Source organism: Martes martes (genome assembly GCF_963455335.1).
Source record: "Martes martes genome assembly, chromosome: 7".
Lineage (NCBI taxonomy): Eukaryota > Metazoa > Chordata > Mammalia > Carnivora > Mustelidae > Martes > Martes martes.
The window spans coordinates 130,668,083-130,691,167 of record NC_137894.1 but is presented as its reverse complement, the minus strand read 5'-3'; the positions used below and the strand labels follow the sequence as shown (position 1 = coordinate 130,691,167).

At 45.9% G+C, this 23,085-nt stretch overlaps 2 protein-coding genes across 5 annotated transcripts in view; one reads left to right on the top strand and one right to left on the bottom strand.

Moving 5' to 3' along the window:
* ZNF410 (zinc finger protein 410) overlaps window positions 1–8,795 on the top strand; it is a 39,074-nt gene extending 30,279 nt beyond the window's left edge. For 3 of the 4 annotated variants that reach the window (XM_080808268.1, XM_080808269.1, XM_080808270.1), the window contains 4 exons: window positions 590–715; window positions 1,461–1,601; window positions 3,055–3,182; window positions 7,573–8,795. In XM_080808268.1, coding sequence (XP_080664394.1) covers window positions 590–715; window positions 1,461–1,601; window positions 3,055–3,182; window positions 7,573–7,611 — 434 coding nt within the window. In that variant the 3' untranslated portion in view covers window positions 7,612–8,795. The remainder of the gene's footprint in view (window positions 1–589; window positions 716–1,460; window positions 1,602–3,054; window positions 3,183–7,572) is intronic. The other variant, XR_013967106.1, reaches the window with a different exon arrangement.
* On the bottom strand, window positions 8,789–23,079 carry FAM161B (FAM161 centrosomal protein B). The gene is made up of 9 exons (XM_080808267.1): window positions 22,932–23,079; window positions 19,893–20,212; window positions 18,435–18,985; window positions 16,604–16,950; window positions 15,202–15,329; window positions 13,237–13,401; window positions 12,906–13,005; window positions 10,687–10,829; window positions 8,789–9,907 (listed from the first exon to the last, which is right to left on the bottom strand). Exons 1-9 carry the CDS (start codon window positions 22,986–22,988, stop codon window positions 9,769–9,771), a joined length of 1,950 nt encoding a protein of 649 aa, XP_080664393.1. The 5' UTR covers window positions 22,989–23,079; the 3' UTR covers window positions 8,789–9,768.
* Window positions 23,080–23,085: the final 6 nt, after the last annotated feature.

Below are 23,085 nucleotides of genomic sequence, written 5' to 3'. Positions count from 1 at the left end.
GCCACCTACTGATCTCCTGTAGGCATGTGTTTCTGGCCCCAGCTCTAAGTGTGGTTGTCTGAGTAGGTGGAAAGATGACTGGGAGCTTTGGACTTGAGGGTACAGAGGATAGTTCAGATCACTGTGTAGAAGACCCACCAGTGTAAACACTGGTGACTATGAGAGTGGTGGCAGGAAGTGGTGGGATAAGGGGGTATTCTGGACCCAGGGTTGGGATCCTTGAGGATGGTACATGTTCCAGAGCTCCAGGGAATACTGTATCTGGAAAGGGAAGGAAATATTCTGTGTGGCTGCCATGATCTGATACCAAAGAGGTGAAGGCAGCAGTATAGTAGGTCTGGAAAGGGTAGGAGTTGGGAGCAATGGGCGTGCTAAGCCCTCCTGGTGAACTCTTCCTGCCTTCCCTGGTGTATGAAGGTTCTGAGGCTGGGGACCTCCAAGGCTGGGTGGAGAATGGGAGAAGGAAAAGCCTCTTCTGTTTAGTTGAATGTTCTGTGAGCTTTTCTCTCCAGGTCTTGAGTCCATTCTCTTGCTGCCAGAAATGTACCCTGTTTTTTTGGCTATGCTGTTTTAACCTGCTCTGTTTCAGGAGAGAAGCCTCATCAGTGTCAAGTCTGTGGGAAGACCTTCTCTCAGAGTGGGAGTAGGAATGTGCACATGAGAAAGCATCACTTGCAGCTGGGAGCAGCTGGGAGTCAAGACCAGGAGCAAACCGGTGAGGAGAGAGGGTAGAGTGGAGGGCTGTATCTTCTGGGTTCAAAAAGCCAAATAACTGGCCAATCTGGTTATTTAGAAATTTTCAGATCCTGTGTTGGGGGAGAGACCTAGTCTCGTTTGATGGACTAGTGGTTTCCAAGTATAGCTCTACAGTGAAATCTGTAAGCTTTAAAAATGTACATATTTGTATTGCCTGTCCACCCCTCATCCCCAAATATAACAGTACAAAGTGACAACTGAAATTATTGGGGAGTAAGATCCCCGAATCTGTAGTTTCCAAGTTTCCCTAGTGAGTTTGATGGTAAATCATGCTGATCCCTTAACCAACACTTGAGTATTGTGATAAAGACTTCTTTATATATATAGAAGGGGAGGGTTTAAACATTTTTTACAGTCAGGCCTGACTCCCTTTTTACCCTAACTTAAATTTGATAACTCATTTTTATTATTTTTTTCCATGTCTCACTGTGATCAATTATTTCATTCCAAATACTCCTTTCCAAGGATCGACCCATCCCATTTCATATATTAATTCTCCACACGCTGCTCACAGGCAAGGATATTTATCTATGAGGCTCCACCCTTCCCTTCTAGAGTTATTCTTACTCCCCAGAAGTAGATAGCATCCAAGATACAGGTTAAGTTCCAGTTCTGAAAGGAAAGGCCAGCTTCCTGTGAAGGAAAATGGGGACCAGGCACAGCCTTGCCTGCTGCGTGTCTCTCACATCTTGTTCTCTGTGCAGCTGAGCCACTAATGGGCAGTAGTTTGCTTGAAGAGGCTTCAGTAACCAGTAAAAACCTGGTGCCTATGAATTCCCAGCCCAGCCTTGGTGGAGAGTCCTTGAACCTACCAAATACCAATTCTATCCTAGGAGTTGATGATGGTAAGACTTTCAGCTCTCCTTTATTTGGGGAAAACAGGCTACAACTAGGGATTAAGGAATGGGGTTGTCTCCATAAGGGAGGTTTTAATTAATTTCATTTCTTGTGAGTAGCTGTGGTATGATTGTGTAGCATTTGTGTTCTTTGTTTCTGGGATGGATAAGTGAATCTGTTAAAAAATATATATATATTTTTGTTGTTGAACAGATGATGTAACAAAAGAATAAAGAGAAAAAAATTTTAAGAAGAAAATTATCCATAATCCTAGCATCTTAGCCCAATTATTTCTATCTTTCCTATTGCAGTTATGGAAGAACTTAACTTTTAAAACATTTAAACAGAACATAACCAGGTTTTACAGAGGAGATATAAAGCAATTTCTCCATACCTTCAAAAGCCATATCTTCTGGAGAAAAGAAAGGGCTGTCTAGGAAACAGTTGCTCCTCTCTGGTATAGAAATTTCACCCAAGTTACACAGGCCAGGCCCTCTTCTCTGAAAAACTTAACAGGTGAGGTCAGCATGCATTTATTCAGTGCCTACTGTGTGCCTGGCACCGTGGGAAGGACAAAAGTAGAAAACAGGGACCTTAAAATCCAGTTGAGAAGTCAAAACTTACATATGGGAGACAACATGGAGTGAATAGAAGATAGTATGTGAGTAAATGCTAAATTACACAGTACCGTCTGGAAGAGCAGTATGTATTGAAAGCCCCAGAGGAGAAAGTTTTGATTTATTAGAGACCTAAGTAGTTTGTGTATAAACTATTTCTAGAAGATTTTTACAGTGGTTACACTGATGAAGTCTGAGATCCTGTGTTTTAGTTACTCGTATCCCACTCAGTTTTGTGTATAAGTGACCATGTTTGTGTAAACTTCTGTGTGGAGCCTACAAGGCCCAGAATGTGCTTCCACAACAAGCCTCCTCAGTTGCATAGTAGGATCCTAGTGGACAGTTGAAGTATGTATGAGACACGGCCGTGGCATGGAACTGCTTTGCCATTGCTAAGGAAGAAAGTCTCACGGGAGGAAGGGACACTGTGTAAGAACTTTGAAGCCAGATTTAAGTTCCTAACTTCTGCACAGTATGCTGTTTATGTCGCTGCTGGCTGCTTTAAACGTTGGCTGAGGTCCCCTGACCCGCCCGCTGCCACAGCTTTTGCCCCATTTCATGCACGGCCAATTCAGCTAACGGTGCGAAGGCCATACTGCTCTGAATTGGTACTTTGGAAACTGGTCAACTCTTGATATATATCTCAAGACTTCTTACCTTTTCTTCCCATCCCCCTTTTGTAATACTTCCCAGATTCACCTCTTCAGTTGGGAGCTAATTTGGAAGGAATACAGGAATGTGGGTTTCAGGGCACAGTTTGTAGTGTTCTTCGTGAGAGGCTTGATAATGCAGGTAGGGTTATCTGTGGATTCACCCTCCATTGAAACATTTTCTGCTGTTTCAGAGGTGCTTGCTGAAGGATCCCCGCGTCCCCTGTCTTCAGTGCCTGATGTGACACATCACTTGGTGACCATGCAGTCAGGGAGGCAGTCTTATGAAGTTTCTGTGTTAACTGCCGTAAATCCACAGGAGGTAAATCTCTTTCTTGCCCTTACGTTGTTTCTGTGGAGACTAATGTGGACAGCGGTTGGGAATCTAGTTTAGATGATCTGAAAATTACTCCAGTTTCCCTTTCCTGGAAACCTTGTCTAGAATATCTTCCCTTAAGCTAAGCATGAATCCAGCTTAACTTAAGCTTGATTGTTAGAGTCTCCTGGATTGGGAGATTGGTCACTCATGACTGGGTCTCAGCTTTGATTTCCTTCATATACATACCTTACTGAATGATAGCCACTCCTGTGTTCTCTGCCTATGACATGAGGATGCTGCTTTTATTTTATAAAGAAAGTAGTATCCTGGACAAAGTTGTCCTTGAACAAAAAGCTAGTGACAGAATCACTGAAAGTAATCATTGTTCATTGTATTAGGGTCATATGTCTGGGAGATACCAAGCTGAACCAGCTGGGCCTTTAGGAATGTGTTCACTTGCTTGTGGAACGAGAGCCATCATCTAAATCGGGGAAAGGTTTTAGGTTGACTCTAAGCATTCCCAACTCTAATGTCTTGGCTCTAACCCAGAAAACAGAATGAAAACCAGTCAGGCTTCTAGAATCTTAGGATATTTTATTGGCCTTTTGTCCTTGGGAGTAGATGACTTCATCATGAGCTCATTGCATATGCATGAACTTTTGCCAAAACCCATGTATCCTGGATGCCTTCGAATTACAGTAACTCTTACAGTGCCTTCCCATCTTTTCCCTTGACCTTTTCATTATAACCTCATCCCACAAGATCAGCTGTTCCAGTGTTCTGCATCCTATATGAAATATTCTATATTATTCTGTAAGACTCCTGGGGATGCCCCAAATCACGGGGCTCTGGACATGCATGTTAATGATTCTGCCAGAACCTTTCCTTATATTAATCATTGTGTCCCATTGTCTGAGTCTTGCTTATATTATATTGAAATTTTTTTTTTGCTATTGGTTTCTTTGGTTCTTTGCTAAATCACCTTCTCCTGGCTACTGCTTTGGCACATATCTCACCTGTGAAGACTTCCTTTATTATTTCCCCTCTTCATTTATGTATTTTAAAATTTTTATTATGAAAATTTTCAGGGGTGCCTGGGTGGCTCTGTTGGTTCAGCAGCTGCCTTTGGCTCAGGTCATGATCCCAAGGTCCTGGGATTGAGCCCTGCCTTGGGCTCCCCACTCAGTGGATTATCCCCCAAGAGGTGGATCCCTCTCCCCCTGCTTGTTCTTTCTCTGTCAAATAAATAAATAAATAAATAAATAAAATTTTAAAAAATATTTTATTTATTTATTTGACAGAGATCACAAGTAGGCAGAGAGGCAGGCAGAGAGAGAGGGGAAGCAGACTCCCAGCTGAGCAGAGAGCCCAATGCGGGGCTTGATCCCAACCCTGGAACCATGACCTGAGCCGAAGGCAGAGGTTTAACCCACTGAGCCACCCAGGCGCCCCAATTAAATAAAATCTTTAAAAAAAAAAGTTTCAGGGGCCCCTGGGTGGCTCAGTGGGTTAAAGCCTCTGCTTTTGGCTCAGGTCATGATCCCGGGGTCCTGGGATCGAGCCCCACATTGGGTTCTCTGCTCAGCGGGGAGCCGGCTTCCTCCTCTCTCTCTGCCTGCCTCTCTGCCTACTTGTGATCTCTGTCTGTCAAATAAATAAATAAATAAGTAAATATTTATATAAATAAATAAATAAAATAAAAAACAAATAAATAAATAGAGTGTAGTGAGAGAAAGTATAGTATAATTAACTCATGTACCTATCCCCCCAACTTCAACAGTTAACTTTCTACTGTTATTTATCTCTTTCCGCCTACTTCTTGTTGGTGCTGTTCTGTTTTTGCTGCAGTATTTAAAAGCAAATCACAGATGTACCATTTTATTTGTAGATATCTCAGGGTATACTGCTAACAGATAAGTATTTTTTCATAGCTATAATATCTTCATCATACCCAACAGAATTAATAGTCATTTATTGATATCCTCGAATTTTAGTCTGTGTTCATTTTATTTTTTTCTCAAAATGTCTTTTAATGGTTGGTTGGTTTAAATTAGGATTCAAACAAGGTCCATTCACTGCATTTGGTTAATAATTCTCTTTATTTCTAAGTCTTCCCCACCCCCGACTCTCTATCTCTGTTTTTTCAGAATGACTTAACTATTTAATAAGAATTTCCCACATTCTGGTTTTGGCTGATTGACTCCTTTTGTTGCTTAATACATTTCTCTGTCTACAGATTTCCTCAAAACTGGTAGTGAGGAGCTTAGATTCATGTTTGGATTTTTTCCCCTCGGCAAGAACATGCTGTAGGTGCTACTCTTGCTTTCTGTGACAGCTCACAGCAGACACAATGTTTAGTTGTTCTCCTCTTACTGAGCTTAATGATTGACCAATGGGTTACATAAAAATTTTGGCAAACATTACTGATCCTGGCTTAGATCAATTTTTTTATTAAGGCTTCCAAAACAGGGATATCCTAATTCCCTTTTTCTTTCTGCTTTTATGAACTGTGATTCTTCTGTAAAAGAAATATTTTAGAGAAAATACTCTGATCTACTATCGGATTGCTCTGAAATAGTTCAGAAAAATCATCTTTTTTACCTAGTGGAAATTATTATCCTGATAAACCAATCCACAACACTCAACCTTTTCCTTTTCTATATTTGAAACTTTTTTATATTTGAAAGCTTTTCTCCCCTGTACTTTTATTTTTTACTTTTTTAAAGATTTTATTTATTTATTTGACAAACAGATATCTCAAGTAGGCAGAGAGGCAGGCAGAGAGAGGAGGGGGAAGCAGGTTTCCTGCGGAGCAAAGAGCCCGATGTGGGGCTCGATCCCAGGACCCTGGGATCATGACCTGAGCTGAAGGCAGAGGCTTTAACCCACTGAGCCACCCAGGTGCCCCTAAATGACTGACTTTTTAAAAAGCCTTATCCTCTTAAAAAAAAATCATGGGAAATATATCAAAACTACATCTTATTCAGGTGGTTCAGATTAGACAGTTTTTATTTTCCCTTCAGTGTTACCCAGTTTCCTGCAAATCAGACAGAGGACTTACTGTGCCAGCCCAGCTGGAACCCCAGGGCTTTCGGACGTCTGCTGACTAAAAGGCATCCCAAGTGGGGTTCTGTAGTCACACTGTGCCGACATTCTTGAACTCAGGAGGCAGTGTAAATGATTGTCAGCTAGGCTTGAATATATCAGAATTTATCCCCCAAAAAGAGGAAGACAAATGAAAAATTCTTTAAGATTTTTCATAAAGTGCCATTACTAAATTTGAGTGTGAGCACCTGCATCTTGATGTAGATGAGAACGACGTCATTCGGGGCGCCTGAGTGGCTCAGTGGGTTAAGCCTCTGCCTTCAGCTCGGGTCATGATCTCAGGGTCCTGGGGTCGGACCCCGCATCGGGCTCCCTGCTCAGGGAGCCTGCTTCCCCCTCTCTCTCTGCCTGCCTCTCTGCCTACTTGTAATCTTTCTCTGTCAAATAAATAAATAAAATCTTTAAAACCAAAAACCAAAAAACAACGTCATTCATACATACATCCCCACCACACAGCATCACATGAAATTTGTGGTTTCTTTAAATTTTTAAATTTTTCTTTAAATTTTGTTTAAATTTCTTTATATTCTGTCTTATTAAATTCTACTGTATAAATAACCTTCATCCAAATTGAGATCACCAAGTAAATCTATCTTCATCCCAGGAATTTATCTGGATATATTTTACTAAGCCAAATTGTTATTCTGAATGTCACTGTGTTGTTCTCATCTCATTCTCATAATAAAATGGAACTAAAGTTTATCAGTTATTGTACAGAACCACCTTTCAACAGAAAGCCTTGAGTGTAGAGTAGAAAGTCTGTTTTAGCTGCTGCCCTCTTGAGACTCCAAAGGTGTCTTTTTAAGCCCTCGGAATCCCTGGATTCCTTGTGATGTGCGCTCTAGCTCTCGTATGGAACTCATTGGGAACAGCTTCCCATTCCTCTTACTTCTGCTCGAGTGAGCATTCCGCCTGTACCATGGACTAACACTGATTGATGTAGATTTTTAGGTTCCACCATTTCTGATTTATTTGTAAGAATGGATGCCTCCAGCACAGACGAGCAAGGACGTGACCACACAAACAATAGTTTGGCTTATGGACTCAGGATCTTTTATTGCCATAGTGAAAATGCCAGCATCGTGAAGTGGCCAAATGCTGTCCCAAGACCAGGTTATGAAGGAGATCTGTCAGTCTACATGTGTCTCTTGCTTTGGAGCTAGACAGCCTTGACTCACCCCGGCTGTGCATTTCCCCACTCCCACTCATGAACGTTTTCCGTAGTACGAATTCTTTTTCCCGTTAGTCATTGGTAGCCTATTCCAGATTTGGTTTTAATCTTTTACAGTTACTAAACCAAGGAGAATTAACTGAAAGCCGGACATGAGCATGGACACCGACTCCTGGAAGAGGAGCTCTGTCTGATCCCAGAGTGCACATAGTGGGAACAGGATGCTTCTGGCTCGTGGTCTGCCAGAACTGAAATGAATCTGTGAAGGACAGGACCCCGCTTCTGCCTCTGTTCACCTTCCCGGACAGAGAAGATGAATGTGGGAGCACTTCTTTTCAAACCACATCTGATCCAGACGAGGACGAAAGCAGTGAATGTAGGCTGGGTAACTGTACCTACCTCTCTTCCCACTATGAAATTTTGGGATGGACTTCTCCCAAAAGGGAATTTGATTATGTGTTGGCTGAAATTTCTTCGGTATGACTATTGAAAAGGGATTTTCCTTTGAAGAATTTACATCCCAAACTCAGCTGTCTTTTCACATGGATGAACTAGTCCTGCCACCAACCACAAAACTTCACCAAGAAGTTGAGCTTTCAAGATGCCTTGTTGCTTTCGAGAAGGGAGGGATGTCAGTTCTGCTGTGGCATTCTCCCTTTAGCAACCTGAGTAAGAGACTCTCTGCCCCTGGGCTGCAAAAAAATAAATTACTTGAATCCCTACCTGGCCCAGGCTGAGGTACTATCTTGTCATATCCTCTTCTACTTGGTCACTTTGCTTTGTTTATGGAATATACAGTAGCATGTTGAAGGTTTTTTGTTTTTTGTTTTTTTTTGAAGTTAAATACCACATGATTCAGAGTTTCAGTTGTTTTCCCTTTAAATAAACAAGACAGCCCAGTCAGTTCTTTGGTTCCTTGTTTTGGACAAAACCTATTTTCTTAGAGAGGAGATTAAGAAAATAGTTCAGGCTTTCCCTTGAAGAGAGGGCACTGATTGTCCCTTTGGATTCCATGCAGGTAAAACTGAGCCCAGGAGTCTTGGGGAATGGGATACGAGCAGCTTCCTCTCTAACTAGAAAACCTAGGTAGTTATCATAGTACTGCTCTGTCATCACCAGAAGGGGCCATGTCTGAGTCCGGAAAAATGGCAATAATAATAGAAACTTTTGGATTTTTCCAGAAAGTTAAACAAAAACAAGAACATGAGAAATGTGCTTCTTTTACGAGTAGGCACTCTTGCTATCATCCTGTCTCTACAGCTGATAGAGAATATATCTAATCAATCATTGGTGAGAAGAGAGTTCCAGAGATCACTTACTAGTAGAAAATCATGGCTGTCAGAGAATTTTCACATTTATTTAAAATGAACCTCATGCTGACGCATACATACCATGCACACAGTGGCATATTCTAAGCAGGTAACAGGACAGAATTAACTGCTGTAATAAATAAATATAGTTCTTAATTTGTTAATGACATCCATAATCATCCTTTGTTACGTAGATTGAGTTCATGTCAATTTCCTGTATTCTTCAATTACCAGTTTTTACTTCCTGTAGCCTTACTTTTATACTATAGCATGGTTCTTAACTAGGAATATTTTTGCCTGCCCCCACATGTGGCAATATCTAGACTAGACATTTTTGTTCGTCACAACTAGGGGAGAGGGAGTTACTGGCATCTTGTGAGTAGGAGCCCAGGATGCTGCTAAACATTCTACAGTGTAAGGACAGCGCCCTCTCCCACCACCCAACACAGACTCCTCTGGCTCAAAATGCCAATAGTACTGAGGTTGAGAGACCCTGTAGCAAAAGTTGTAAGCGTGTCATCCTGCAGGTGTTTTGTTACTCCCATGCAATATTTCTAAGTAATTTTTAAATTAGTTCCCAACATGCAAATTTCTGGTTTCTGTTGAAACTGGGTTGATCTGGCAATTCTGGGCCTGTGTTCTAGCAGAGACTCTGGTCTCTACTGTCTCTTACTGTCTTCTACCCAGCCCATGTGATCCATTGGTTTCCTAACTAGCCCTAACTAGCCCCTTCTAGGCATTTGGGCTTGTGCCCTTTTTTAAAAGTAGGAGGCACAAAGCAAGAATGCTTAACTCAGCTCTGGTCCCTCTGCCCTGAGGTTTTTCATTTTGACTTATTAAACCATTCATTCCCTGTTTGTTACCTCCTTTTCCCCCACTGCTACTTCTCTTTCCCCCATCCTCCAAGAGTAGCCATTGACTCAGAAGCCAAGTTTTGCCTGCCTTGACTCAACCCCAGGTTAGCTGGTTAATATTGAAAAGCAGTAATTTTAAGTGTTACTGATTAAGCAAGTGATTTGCAATTATCTAGTAGTTCGTAAGACAGCTCTTCCAGTTCTTTCTTGGGGCTCGTAGGCTCTTGTAGAGATTCTTCTAAATCCTGCTGTGGATTTCTGGTGCTGAGTTTTGTAGTTTCATGGGTGCTACAGAATAAATTAAAGCATTATGAAATAAAATGTTTTTAATTAAAAGCATTATGTAAGGCTGAAGGATGGTTTCAACATGTTCATTATTTTATATGGGGTGTAAAGGGAAATTTCTAGGGGGGAAACTGGGATAGGAATTAGGGGAAGGGCCATTAGGATTTAAGAAACAAAACAAAGTCGAGAATAATGGTGATACTATGCTTTTCTCCCCTTCACTTATATGATACCAAAGGAGGGGTGCTACTAATGAATTACTTTTTTTTTTAATGAATTACTTTTTTAACGAGTGCTAGATATTAACAAGCCATGGTGACCATGCTGCGGGGAAAAGAAAGCCTTTGATTGTTCAGGACAGTATAGCTTTTATTGTGGCTCAATATAGGTTTTTACCTTCAGTTATCCAAACAAAATAAAAAGTGCTAGAAAAATAGTTTTATCATTTTATAGTAAGTAAAAATATACATTGGGGCACCTTTACACCCACAGACACACATAACGTTTGTTCCTCAAAAGTGAAGTGGAGATATTTTTGACTGATGGCCCTGGAAGTAGAATTGGAAAAATGATCTGTTTCAAATTGAAGGAATCTACAGCCCATATACAACGGTTATATTTCATTCACAACTGCACTATTCTCCCAATTTAAATGTGTTATGCGGGGATCTCTGGGTTAGTATTCCATATATACATGATTGTGATCTCAAAACACACGAGTGGTGGCATCGGGAGGGATGGCGGTTCGAGAGCTGTGGATAACAAGGAGGATCTGAGATTACCTGGGACAGTCACGGTCTTCTGACTGCCCCCGCCGCTGTTCGTCCCGGCTGCCCTGACCCTTGCTCCTCACAAAGTCTTCATCGAGCCCAGCCTGCTTCAGGGTGTCTCGATACCGTTGTTCTGCAGCTTTCCTGGCAAGGTCCTGTGGAATGGAAATTAATCTGCTGTAGCTGTCTTGTGAATTACCAGGTAATTCGAAATCACTTGCTTAATCCGTATGCCTATAATTGCCCCCTACCCCAACCCCCCATTAGTGCTGGGCACCGATGTGCGTGAAAATTTCTTAGAGCTTTTTCTAGCCTTAAAAGTGCACAGGAACTACCTGAAGATCTTGTTATTAATGTAAATTCTCATTGGGTAGGTCTCAGATAAGGCTCACAATTCTGTATATCTAACACTCCCAGCAGATGCCAACAATTGATTTGGGACCCACCTTTGAGAAGAAAAGATTTAGATTTTTGGAAGATCAAGTGAGACTCAGATGAGAAAATGGACTTAAAAGCATTTTAAGATTTGAAAACAACCAGGGGTGCTGGGGTAGTGTAGTCAGTTAAGCATCCAACTCTTGGTTCTGGCTCAGGTCATGGTCTCAGGGTCCTGGGACTGAGCCCCAAGTCCGGCTTCACACTCAGTGCAGAGTCTACTTGAGATTCTCTCTCCCTCTGCCCCTCACGCGTGTGCTCTCTCTCTAATTAGAGTAAATAGATAAATAAATAAAAAATAAAAACAAACTATCAACACTAAAATATATACGTAAAAAGAAAAACCCACTAAAATATAACAAAACACTCTTCAAAAAAAAAAAAAAGATTTTATTTGACAAAGAGAGATCACAAGTAGGCAGAGAGACAGGCAGAGAGAGTGGGGGAAGCCAGCTCCCCGCTGAGCAGAGAGCCTGATGCAGGGTTTGATCTGAGGACCCTGAGATCATGACCTGAGCCAAAGGCAGAGGCTTTAACCCACTGAGCCACCTGGGCACCCCTAACAAAATACTCTTAACAGGATAGATGGTATGCCTGAGGAGGAGGAAAATGTTATTTTTTGTTTTAATTTAAGCAAAATCATATAGAGCACTTTGTATTTTTCCTAGAGTGGTGAAAGATCTGTTGTGATCTGAGAGTGAGCTTTGCTTGAAAAAAATTAACATAAAAAGGAAAGGGCATTATGAGAGATTTGAACCATGCAAGTTGCTAAGTAAACCCAAAACCATCCAGCGTGTGTGAGTCTGTGTGTGGTATGTGTGGGAGGAGTGTACCCGGGAAATGCCTAGATAAGGTAACACACTGGCTGTAAGATGGAGATGATGTCCAGCTGCTGGAATCAGGTCACTAGGAAACCCTAACTTTTATCTGAAACTGGAGAGAAGAGGGATCTGCAGAGCCTGATAGAACCCCAAACCCCCGGGGATGGTGGCCTTTCTGAGGCCATTCATCTGAACCAGCTTCAGACGCTCCAGAGCTTCCTTAGGGAGACCAGATCTCAACTGGGCCTAAAGGTCTAGAGAACACCTTAAAACGATTCTTCTATCCTGAAAGCCACTTAATCTGAAAAGGACTTTCTGGGGTGCTTGTGAGCATACCAACGTCTGGAGACCCATAAATGGGCCACAGCTCTGAAGGCTGGGGATGCCCAGGGTAGCAGCACTGCAGGGGGAGAGACGCTGTTAGCAAGTTAAAGTTCGTCTCACTGACACAGCCAAACTGTCACTGGGTATGTGGGATTTAGCCCTCACCATGATTCAAACTGAAAGCCAGACCGTAGCAAACACTCCAGGAAATGAAATACTTTATAGATGCCTCGAGTCCTGTCTTGGATGAAATCAGTCCAAGCGACATTCACCACTGCACTACTTACTTGGGAGAGGAGGGGAATGGTAGTTAATAACAGGCCTAATTTAGAATCTTCCTGAGCCCAAGGAAATGTTTAATACCCAGATATTAAACTGTTCCATCATGAGGATGCCTGGGTGGTTCAGTCGGTTAAGCATCTGCCTTTGGCTCAGGTCAGGAGGTCCTGGGATCGAGTCCTGCATTGGGCTCCCTGCTCAGAGGGAAACCTGCTTCTCCCTTTCCCTCTAACCCTACCCCCACTTGTGCTTTCCCTTGTCTCTTTCTCTTTCTGACAAATACAGTCTTTAAAAAAAAAATAAACTGTTCCATCATTTTCAAGAGCCCTTTCATCCAAGACTGAAAGAAAATGAATGATGGTTTAGTTTTACCTTGCTAACTTGTTCAAAGAGGTAGGGCCTTGTCTGTATTCTCTTCTTCATTTCTTCCAATTCTTTCTTATACTCTTTCGCTCTTTTACGGTCATTGTTCCTGGAATTAACAAGGTTCTTAGAATGAATTCTCTTTTTCCAATCTGGAAAAGCCTTCACTCCAATTAAGCAGAGTAATTCCCAAGGTCATTGTAAATTCCTAACCGTGCCTAGCAAAATCCTTGACTGTGTGCGATTATAGGAGTCTAATAACTCCATTTTGCCATTTTTCAAGGCTCATGATCTGCTGGATCCCAAGACAGGCACCCTTTGACACATGGAGGACACTGACCGATTCTCTTTCAGCTTTGCTTTGAACACTTCCTCCAGGCTTTGATGGGGATCCATGGCTTTGGCACGCAAGGTCACGGATTTAGACATCGCTTGACACTTCTTTTTGTGCATCTCCAACCACTGAGTACTCTCATCTGCTTTGTCCTTTTTTTCAAGTGAACTTCTAAAGAGAGGAGGCAAAAACCATACAGATGACCAACTTGAGTATATTTGAAAGCAATCTTAGTAACCTCTCCGGAAAGGAAAATGGTGTTTTCTATGAAGGGCATTTCAGAAAGAATAGGATTCTGAGATTGGCAGATGAAGCCTCCCCAGCACTATGGACACAGTAATCTTCTGCTCCAGGAAAGTTCATTAATTGAACTGAAAAAACATATGAGTTAAAATATCCTTATACTCGTGCTTCTGGCTTGTCTGGAAACGAAATGATCCTAAGAGCTGCCATTTGCTGAGCTATCTACTCTGAACCGAGAGGAGGAAGGAATTAAGTGCTTTATATCCATTATCTTCCTAACTGCCCTATGAGGTAAGAACTGTAAGCCCCTCTTTTTATAGGTGAGGAGATCGAGGTTCAGAAAGGGTAAGCCATTTACTCAAAGCCACCCAGCAAGCCAATGGAGAAGCCAAGATCTGAACCAGGATGTCTGACTCCCAAGCGTCTGCCCTTGACCACTGTGCTCAAAGGTGCCTGGATTCATGGGCCCTTGGGAATACAAATCTGCATTTTCACAGAGAACTGAAAATAGGCCTCTGTCCCTGCACAGTTTGGGGTTAATTTACAGCACTTAGTTTGTGTAAGTATCATTTGACAAGGTACTATGGAGAGTTCTACGAAAAGAAAAAACAGTCAAGACTCTTGCATTTGGATATTTACATTCAAATGAACAGATTAGGAAGGAAGGCATGAAAGTTGAGTCTGCTATGGTATCAAACTCCCTGTTGCTGGGAAGTAAATACAGATATCCCCTAGGGGTGCGAGCTTCCCGTTCATAAGGCTTATCTTACTGGGGCCTCAGGATACTGATGGATGTAGCCTTCATTCAGTAGCCCTAAGAAATTTGAGGAAGAAGGGAGTATCCTTTGGATTCTAAATAAATTTCTAAGATCACTGTTGCGTATCCTAAAGAGCCAAGTAGCTCCCGAGTACTCCTCTCTGAGCCCCACAGAAATGCACTAAGATGCTAGTCCTCTCCCGGAGCTCAGCCGCGTGTTATGACCATGACCTTGCCTGCCAACTTCAGCTCAGAGGTCTAGTGGAGGAGCTCTTGCTGGGGTGCTGGTTTGATGAGAGCAATACTATGACAGAGTCAGGTCAGTTAAAGAATTAAAAAGTAAGGAGGCTCCTGCTTCCCAACCAACTTCTGATAATTCCCCAAAGATGAATCTCAGACAGTCTCAAGCCGCGTGGTAGATGCCTTCTCTTTGTGACCAGGTCCACCACCTGCCATCACGCTTCTCTGAATTCCTGTTCCTAACGGCTCCCTCTTTCATCTGTGGGTCTTCACCCACATTGTTCTCTCTGGAACCTTCTTTCCAGCCTTCGGCTAATTCCTCATTCTTCAGAGATCTATTAAAGAGATCCCTGCCCCAGGCTGTCCAGTGCTCCCAAGTTTCCCCCACCAATGCACTTCTTACAAAATATGGTAACTTCTTTGCTTTTCTGTATTTCATACTAGATACTAAACTAGAGGTCCCATAAGGTATCTCCAGCCTTAACATCGTAACTGGCACAGAGTAAGTTCCCTGTGAGCACCTGCTGACTGATGGCCGGGTGTTCTCCAGCTCTGCGTGCGGAGGGTGATGTGTATTCCTGTCCCGATCAGTGTTCCCTTCCACCCCATAGGTCTCTCCGATAACCAGAGAGGAGGCCCAGCACCAGGATGGTTTCTAGCACTGGGGTCAAGATCCAAGCGCTGACCATTGATCTCCATCCTAGGCCAAGGTCTCCGGCCCCACCACTCACCTGACTGCAGATTCCCTCTTCCTGGTGGCGTCTGTGATGTGCACAGGAAGGGTGTTGGCAGAGAGGGAAGCAAGGCCGCTCAGAGAACGGCTCCTTGGCAGGGGTGTGGCTGTTGGCTGTGGAGAGTCCTAGAAGAAACGAAGGTTGGTATTGATGGGACAGCAATGTGTGATGAGTTTCTGTTCTAACTAGAATTCATTTTCAGTGAAGGACTAGTCAGACCGAGAATCCTTTTTTCCCCCCCTGGGATTATGGAAAGAGTAATGAGTTTATTACTAGGCCTAGAGTTGGATATCAATCCTGAGGTTTTAAAATCAGATGAGAAGTGGGGCGCCTGGGTGGCTCAGTGGGTTAAAGCCTCTGCCTTCAGCTCAGGTCATGATCTCGGGGTCCTGGGATCGAGCCCCGCATCGGGCTTTCTGCTCAGCGGGTAGCCTGCTTTCTCCTCTCTCTCTGCCTGCCTCTCTGCCTCCTTGTGATCTCTGTCTGTCAGATAAATGGATAAAATCTTTAAAAAAAAATCAGATGAGAAGAGTTCTTTATAATTGATATAGGATTGTGAGTAATTGATCCCAACTCCCTACTTTCTAGACTTGCTTAGACTTATTTCTGCAAAATTTCTCTAGAAAAGTTCCCTCTCGGAAGGAAAAGAAAGGAAGTATTTTTATGGTTCTAAGTTTATAGGAACTGTGGAGCTTACAGCTGAGCCAGTGTTTGTATTAATTAATTAATTGTATTAATTAATTTTTAAGTTTTTAAAAATTAAAATTCAATTGATTAACATATAATGTATTAGTAGTGTCAGGGGTAGAGGTCATTAGTCTTCTATAATGAGCCAGTGTTTCTTTTTAATTTTTTAAATTTATTTTTCAAGGGGCGCCTGGATGGCTCAGTGGGTTAAAGCCTCTGCCTTCGGCTCAGGTCATGATCCCAGGGTCCTGGGATCAAGCCCCGCATCGGGCTCTCTGCTCTGTGGAGAGCCTGCTTTCTCCTCTCCCTGTGCCTGCCTCTCTGCCTACTGGTGATCTCTGTCTGTCAAATAAATAAATAAAATCTTTTAAAAAAAATTTATTTTTCAAGATTGATTGATTGATTTATCAGAGAGAGAGAGAGCTTGAGCGCGTGCGTGCACGCACACTCAAGCAGGGGGAGCAGCAGGCAGAGAGAGAAACGGACTCCCTGCTGAGCAGGGAGCCCGATGATGCGGGACAAGATTCCACGACTCTGAGACCATGACCTGAGCCCAAGGCAGCTGCTTAACTGACTGAGCCACCCAGGCACCCCTGAGCCAGTGTTTTTTAAAAAAAGGACAGGAAAATGTCATGAGAAGTGCCTCCCATTGAGACTGGCCTGTCTGCTGGGTCCCAGGCCCCGACCCTCCTGCAGCTGCCTGGGCTCTCACCCTTCTCCCTCCAGATGTGGTGGCATCACAGGACCGCGGAGTGCGGCGCAGGCTGCCGGTCCTCAGCAAGAAGGGCTTGTTGCGAGTCCCCTCTCTGGTGTCCCTTCTCTTGGCAGCTCTTCTCTGGAAGGCCTTGTAGAGGCCTTCGTAGTCAGGGACGGCAGGGTTCACACGAGGCTGGAATCCAAAGTCCGTGTGCAGAAACGCAAGCTTTTCCTTCTGGGTTCGGGTAGCTGCGCGCGGCTGTGGGCGCGCCCGGCTGCCGGAGGGGGCAATGGGGGAGGCGGCCTTCTGGAGCATGTCTAGGGCTCTCATCTGGATGCGAATTTTCCTGAAGAGTTCCGCTTCTGTGGAGAAAAAGTCAGGGTGGTGATGGGTGAGAGGGGACCTGCCTGGGCTTGGAGAATGTTCCCTGTGAAGCCCTAGCCGAAGGCGCCGGAGCCGCCCCACAGCTTCCGCAGGCATTTCAGGCAGCAGCTGACTCCATACGGGAAGCTCCATGTCGGCCAGGAGAGGTGTGCTTAACACGACGGACAATGGCAAACTCTACAGATCAGCTTGCTCTGTCTTGTCTGGAGAGTTCGTTCATAAACGTTGGCCAGAACACGGCTGCCAGGTAGCAGCAGGCCGCAGAGGCAGCCACCACGGACACCACGGGTACCGACTGCTTTCTGTGGTTCCTTCTTCAGAGGTGGAGCTGGCGGGGTGGGCCGGTCACCCCCCTCGCCCAGGTCCCCCAGACTCAGGGCAAGTACCCGCTATCCACCCAGAGGCCCACGCTGTTGCCCAAATCACTCTCGCCTGCTGTCTCTGGTCAGTCTCAAGTTCTGCGGTCTCTGCTCTTTAACCGTGCTCCAGCCTGGCCTCTCCTCACCGTCCCTGCTGCTCATCTCACAATCTCTCCACCGAACTGTGGACACGACACGGGGTCCTGCAGACCAACACCCTCCGGGCCTGTCCCTCCCCCCTTAATCGTCTCCACCACCGCATCTGAGTGATCTTCCTGAGCTGCGTATCTGATCCCGAGTCCCTCCTTAAAGCCCTTCAGGGGTTCCCCAGTGCCCCTGGGAGGAAATCCAACCTTCTCCCACCGCCTACAAGCCCCCAGGTCTGCCCGGGGCCTGCCTCTCCCTCCCCACTCCCTCTTCTCTCCCCTGTGCTGTGACTCTGTTCTGCTGCTTCTGACCTCCGCCCTGTTCCCTCTGGTTCACTCCTCCTCCCTCTTCCCTTCCTTCAGGGGCAGCCTCAGTGCTCTCTTTCCCCGGGACCTTCCCTAGCTGCTCCCACCGCCTCACCAACCTGAAGTGAGGTCCCTGTGTCCTGTGCTCTGCGAGGGGGAAGGCTTCAATCCCTGCAAACCACTCACCATATCTGTCAGCTCCGTTATTTAGTCTCCGGCTTCCTCCTGTGCGCACCGACTCGGAGTCTGTCTATTCCGCGCACAGTAGTGCCTGGAGCTTGGCACGTTACTGAATGAATAAAGCCTGAGTCCTTTCACCGAAACCCATTTCTTGAAATGAGGCGGCGTAGGAGCTTCCCTCGGGAGCTGGTGGTGGCACTGGCCTAAGCTGCCCCTTGGGTGTCTCACTGGTTCTGCCGATGTGTTCGTGTCCTGAGAGCAGCCACAGGACCAGCCTAGGGCATGCCAGGCCACCTCTCACGCTCGCTCCTGCCAGGGCTCCCCCACGACACAGACAGAGCCAGCCCTATACCCCGTGGCCTGCCCTTAGTGTGGCCTGGAGCCAGCCAGGCTGACCCCTGAGCCTAAGTCCCCCCAGCACCCCTTGGCAGCCCCAGGCAGCAGGCAGCATGGTGGGAAGGAGGTCTTTACCTTGGAGTTTGTCCCCGAGGGCTGGCTCCAGAATGGACTTGGGGATCCTCCTGGTGGCCTTCTGCATGGGGACCTTGGCCTTGGCTGTGGCGGCCAGCTCCCTCTGTTGAGCGGCTTCCTTTCTCTGCTCCTCCTTCACTAGGAAGCTGAAGGGCTTCAAGGAGGAGAGGAGCAGTTCCTTCCTCTTCTGGATCCCTGCCTGCCTGCGGGCCTCATTGCGCTCCGTGATCTCCTGGTAGAGGGGCAGGTAGACGTGTGCGGGCACCGGCTGCGCCCGGAACTGCCGGTGGCACTCGGCCTCCTCCTGCCCCTGCCGCTGGGCCTGCTTCCGCTCCTGCTCAAAGGAGGCAGGGGAGGCCAGCCACTGGGCCTTCTTCTGGGCCTCACGCAGTGTCATGCGGAACGGCCGGGGGACCGTGATGGACGACACCCAGGAGCTGATGCTTCTGTGCTGCGAGGGAGGCCTGGAGTCTGGGGGTGGTTGGGGCTGACCCTTGGGATCGTCGGAGGGCAGGCTGCTCAGGGAGCTGCAGCGCCTCGTAGAGCTGCACCTGGGGGGAGAAAACAGCTTCGTGGGGGACGCGTGGAGGACTGTGGCGGACTGTAGCAGACGGGAGGCTGGCCCCTCCTCCTGCTCGTCCCTGTCCTCCCTCCCAGGAGGTGGCAGCTGACTTCTCAGCCTGACATCGTGGCCTCACAGGCCTCTGAGCCTGTGCCTCTCTCGACTGGGCCTCCCTCCTTTCCCTCAGGCCATCTAGCAGCCCATTAGGAAGTCTTTTCTCACAACTGATTCACGAATTACCACTTTGCATTCTAATATTTTCTGGTTTTATTTTTCTTGTAAAGATTTTTTTAAAGTAATGTCCACACCCACCGTGGGGCTCGAACTCACATCCCTGAGATCAAGAGCTGCCCGCTCCACCGACTGAGCCAGCCCGGCGCCCTGCATTCTGATATTTTCACATGGGCGGGAGAACAGTGCAGTGGAACAGAACCGGGCTTTAGAGTCAGACCCAGGTTCAAATCTTGCTTCAAACAATTACCAGCCATGTGACCTTTAGCAGGGTTTGCTTGGAACCTTGATTTCCTCATCTGGAGAATAGCAAAAATAGTATCTACTTACAGGGTTAGTGGGAAGAGAAAAGAAATATTAAATATTATATAAATGCAGTGTACACGCACATAGAAGGGCTTGGCCAAGGTCATGTACCTCGTTGCTATTCTCAGGAGGGAGTGAGAAGGGCATCCCTTTAGTCAATCCCAGTGCTTCCAGTGACTAAGGGTAACCCAAAGTGATTTAGGATGGCTAGATAGGAATCAGGACACTTTTGGCTCCGAAGGCTGATTCTGAGCTGGAGCCTGGGTAAGGGACAACTTGCAGAATGGTCTTTACTGAGGAAGAGGATGAGGCCCAGAGTCACAAGGGACTTGGCCAGAGTTGGGCATGAGGTGCCTTACCTCGGAGACAGTGGGTACTGGACCTGTGGCTTCCCCCTGCCTTTGTCTTGGAAGAAACTCTCCAGGTCCTCATCATCTTCGGAGAAGTTCTCACCACTGTCTGGGTCAGACTGAAAAAGGGATTCCAACAGGCACCACCTGCCTTTCTGCTTTAGTACCTCCAGGGTCTCGTAAAAGCTCCCAGTTGAGTCGGAATCCGAAAGTGTCAATTCCTCTGGGCTGAGGAAGTCATCCAGTTTGCCAGCCCTGGGCAAAACCAGTCCATCCCCAGACAGCTCCTCTTCTGTCTCCGAGTCCGAGGAGGATTTGGGGGGAAAAACCTACAGTGAAATAGAATAAATGGTGGGTCAAATATCATTTCAAATTTACTCAAAACATAACTGCTAACTTCACTTTGAATAAGTCTCTGTGTACAGGGACTGGGAAAGAAGAAAAATAAGATGTGTTCCTCGCTTTAAAGAAATTTCACAACTTGGTATATGGGGTATGCTTGGTTGAAGGGCAGGGAAGGGAAACAGGTGAGTAGTTAGAGTACCTGCCCTGCGGTGTGCACGCTGCCCCCTGCACTCCAGGACCCCCACCCCCACCCCCACCCCAGACCTTGGCCACACTCTGGGCCTTGCCCTGTTTGGTTTTTACCTGCTTGTTGCCAATCTTCTTTTTCCCGCTCCTCCTGTCTGCACCTCTGCTTTCCTCCTATTCTACCTAAGATCTACCCCGTTACTAGGGATGAATAATTAACTAGACAGGTAATGTGTTCTAGCTGAAAGAACAGTGTCCTAGAAAGTGGGTTTCAATACTCCGTTCATTTAGAAAATCTTTATTTGGTGCCTAATGTGCACTGGGCATTAGGGTGAGAACGAGTCAAACAAGGTCCCTACTCATGAAGCTTATGCTCTAGAGAGAGGGAGACAGACAATATAAGGTGATAATATATTCAATGAAAGTCATAAACTGAGAGATTAGGTGGTGATGAAGTGGTTTTGGAAGCTGTTCTGTTGATAAAAGCCCGTCAGATAAAAATCACTGGGAATAGTACCTATAATCAGAGCTAGGTTTATTAATTTGTTAGAGTACACCATGAAAAATTAAGGGAATGTGCAGGGTGGGAGGATGGGGTGGGGGCTTCCAGTCAGAGGGTGGGGGAAGGGCTTTTCCTGGGGCTGGCTTGTCCCAATGATCCTGGGGAGGAGAGTGGATCCCTCTGTATCCACTCTGAATGGATGCTGTCATGAAGAGGGCGCAGTTCCGTGAGTGAGTGAGCACTTTTGATTCCAACGGTAACTAGAACAAAGTGGGGCTGGGTAAGTAATTGATAGGTAAGCATCATCATTTAGGAGGACGTCTTAATCGTTTTGCAGGTATGCTGTGGCCCATGAGAAACACTGTTTTCTGCTCATCTGGCGGCTCACCTTAGCTGTGTCTGTTACAGTCTGCACCGTACTTTCTTGGTCTTGGGCAGATTTTTACTTTCTCACTGTGGAGGAGTTTTAGACTGAACACCTGATTGATCAGAGGGAGCCAGCCTTGCTAAGAGCTGGGGTAGGAGGGCTCTGGGTTCAAGGACAAGCAAATGCAAAGGCCTTGAAGCAGAAATAAACTTGGCTCTTGGAGAGGCAGAAGGAGGGCCAGGGTGGCCCGAGGACAGTGGTATGAGATATCCTTAGAGAAGCAGGTGTGGGGCCAGGACTGGGCGGGATAAGATGACTGCTTGCACCTGGAGCAGAGGCTCCTACAGGCCTCCAGGTGACACTTGGGGATGATTCTCTAAGGTCCAGCTCTAATACTGAAAAGAGCACTGGATTTTGAGTCAAAGAATGTGCTCCAGCCCTTGCGCTGCTACTGAGGAACATGTGATCTTGGGAAAAATTTTTAAAAATGACTTTATCCAGATGTAATTCAGACACCATACAATTCAAACAATTCACTTACAGAAAGAGTACAATGCAATGGGCTTTAGTATATTCACAGAGTTGTGCAACCATCACCACCATCAATTTTAGAGCATTTTAATCACCCCAAAGAAAGCCCATACTGGCGGGATCCTGGGTGGCTCAGTGGGTTAAGCCTCTGCTCTCAGCTCAGGTCATGATCTCAGGGTCCTGGGATCAAGCTTGGGATCAAGCCCGGCATCCGGCTTTCTGCTCAGCAGGGAGCCTGCTTCTCCCCCTCTCTCTGTCTGCTTGTGATCTCTGTCTGTCAAATAAATAAATAAAATCTTAAAAAGAAAGAAAGCCCATACCATTTAGTAGTCACTCCGTATTTTGCTTAGTCTTTCCAACCCTTTCCTCGCTGCCAGCCCTAAGCAACCACCAATCTACTTTCTGTATGGGTTCCGTGGCAAATTTCTTTTTCTATTTTTTTTTTTAAGATCTTATTTATTTGGGACGCCTGGGTGGCTCAGTTGGTTAAGCGGCTGCCTTCAGCTCAGGTCATGATCCCACATCCGGCTCCTTGCTCAGCGGGGAGCCTGCTTCTCCCTCTGCCCCTCTGTCTGCCTGTGCACTCGTTCTCTCTCTCTCTGATAAATAATAAACAAAATCTTAAAAAAAAAAAAGATCTTATTTATTTGAGAGAGAGAGAGCGTGCGCGAGAGAGAGCACACGAGTTTGGGGGAGGGGCAGAGGAAGAAGCAGACTCCCCGCTGAGCAGGGAGCCAGAAGAGGGGCTCCATCCCAAGACCCTGGGATCATGACTGAGCCACCCAGGCGCCCCTCTATTGCAAATCTCTTAGTCTCTCTATGCCTCAGTTTTCTTTTCTACAAAATGGGGACAACATCGGACTATCAGTTCTAGGGTAGTTGACAGGATAAGTGAAAACCGAGGGCCATCGCTGTGGTTCTATGAAGGGCCTGACATAAGGCTCAACCCCTTAGGGAGTCGGCCTGCGGGGACTCAAACGCTGCGGATTTTAATCCCACGCCCCCCTGCGACACGCCCCTGCCGTCTGTCTCCAAGGCAACGTCAAACAGTTTCCTCCCTTAGAGATTCCTTTCCGGGGCGCAGACCCAATTCCTCTCCTTCTCTTTCTCTCCTCACCTGACGGTTCCACTGAGCGCCTCCACTGAGGGCTCCTGCAGCCCTCCCGATGGTCATCTTCTCCGCGGGGCAGTGACGGAGGCGGCGGTGACAGCTCCGGCTACGCGCTGGCTGCGGTGGCCGTACCAGCTGCACGATTAGGTTCCGCCCCCTT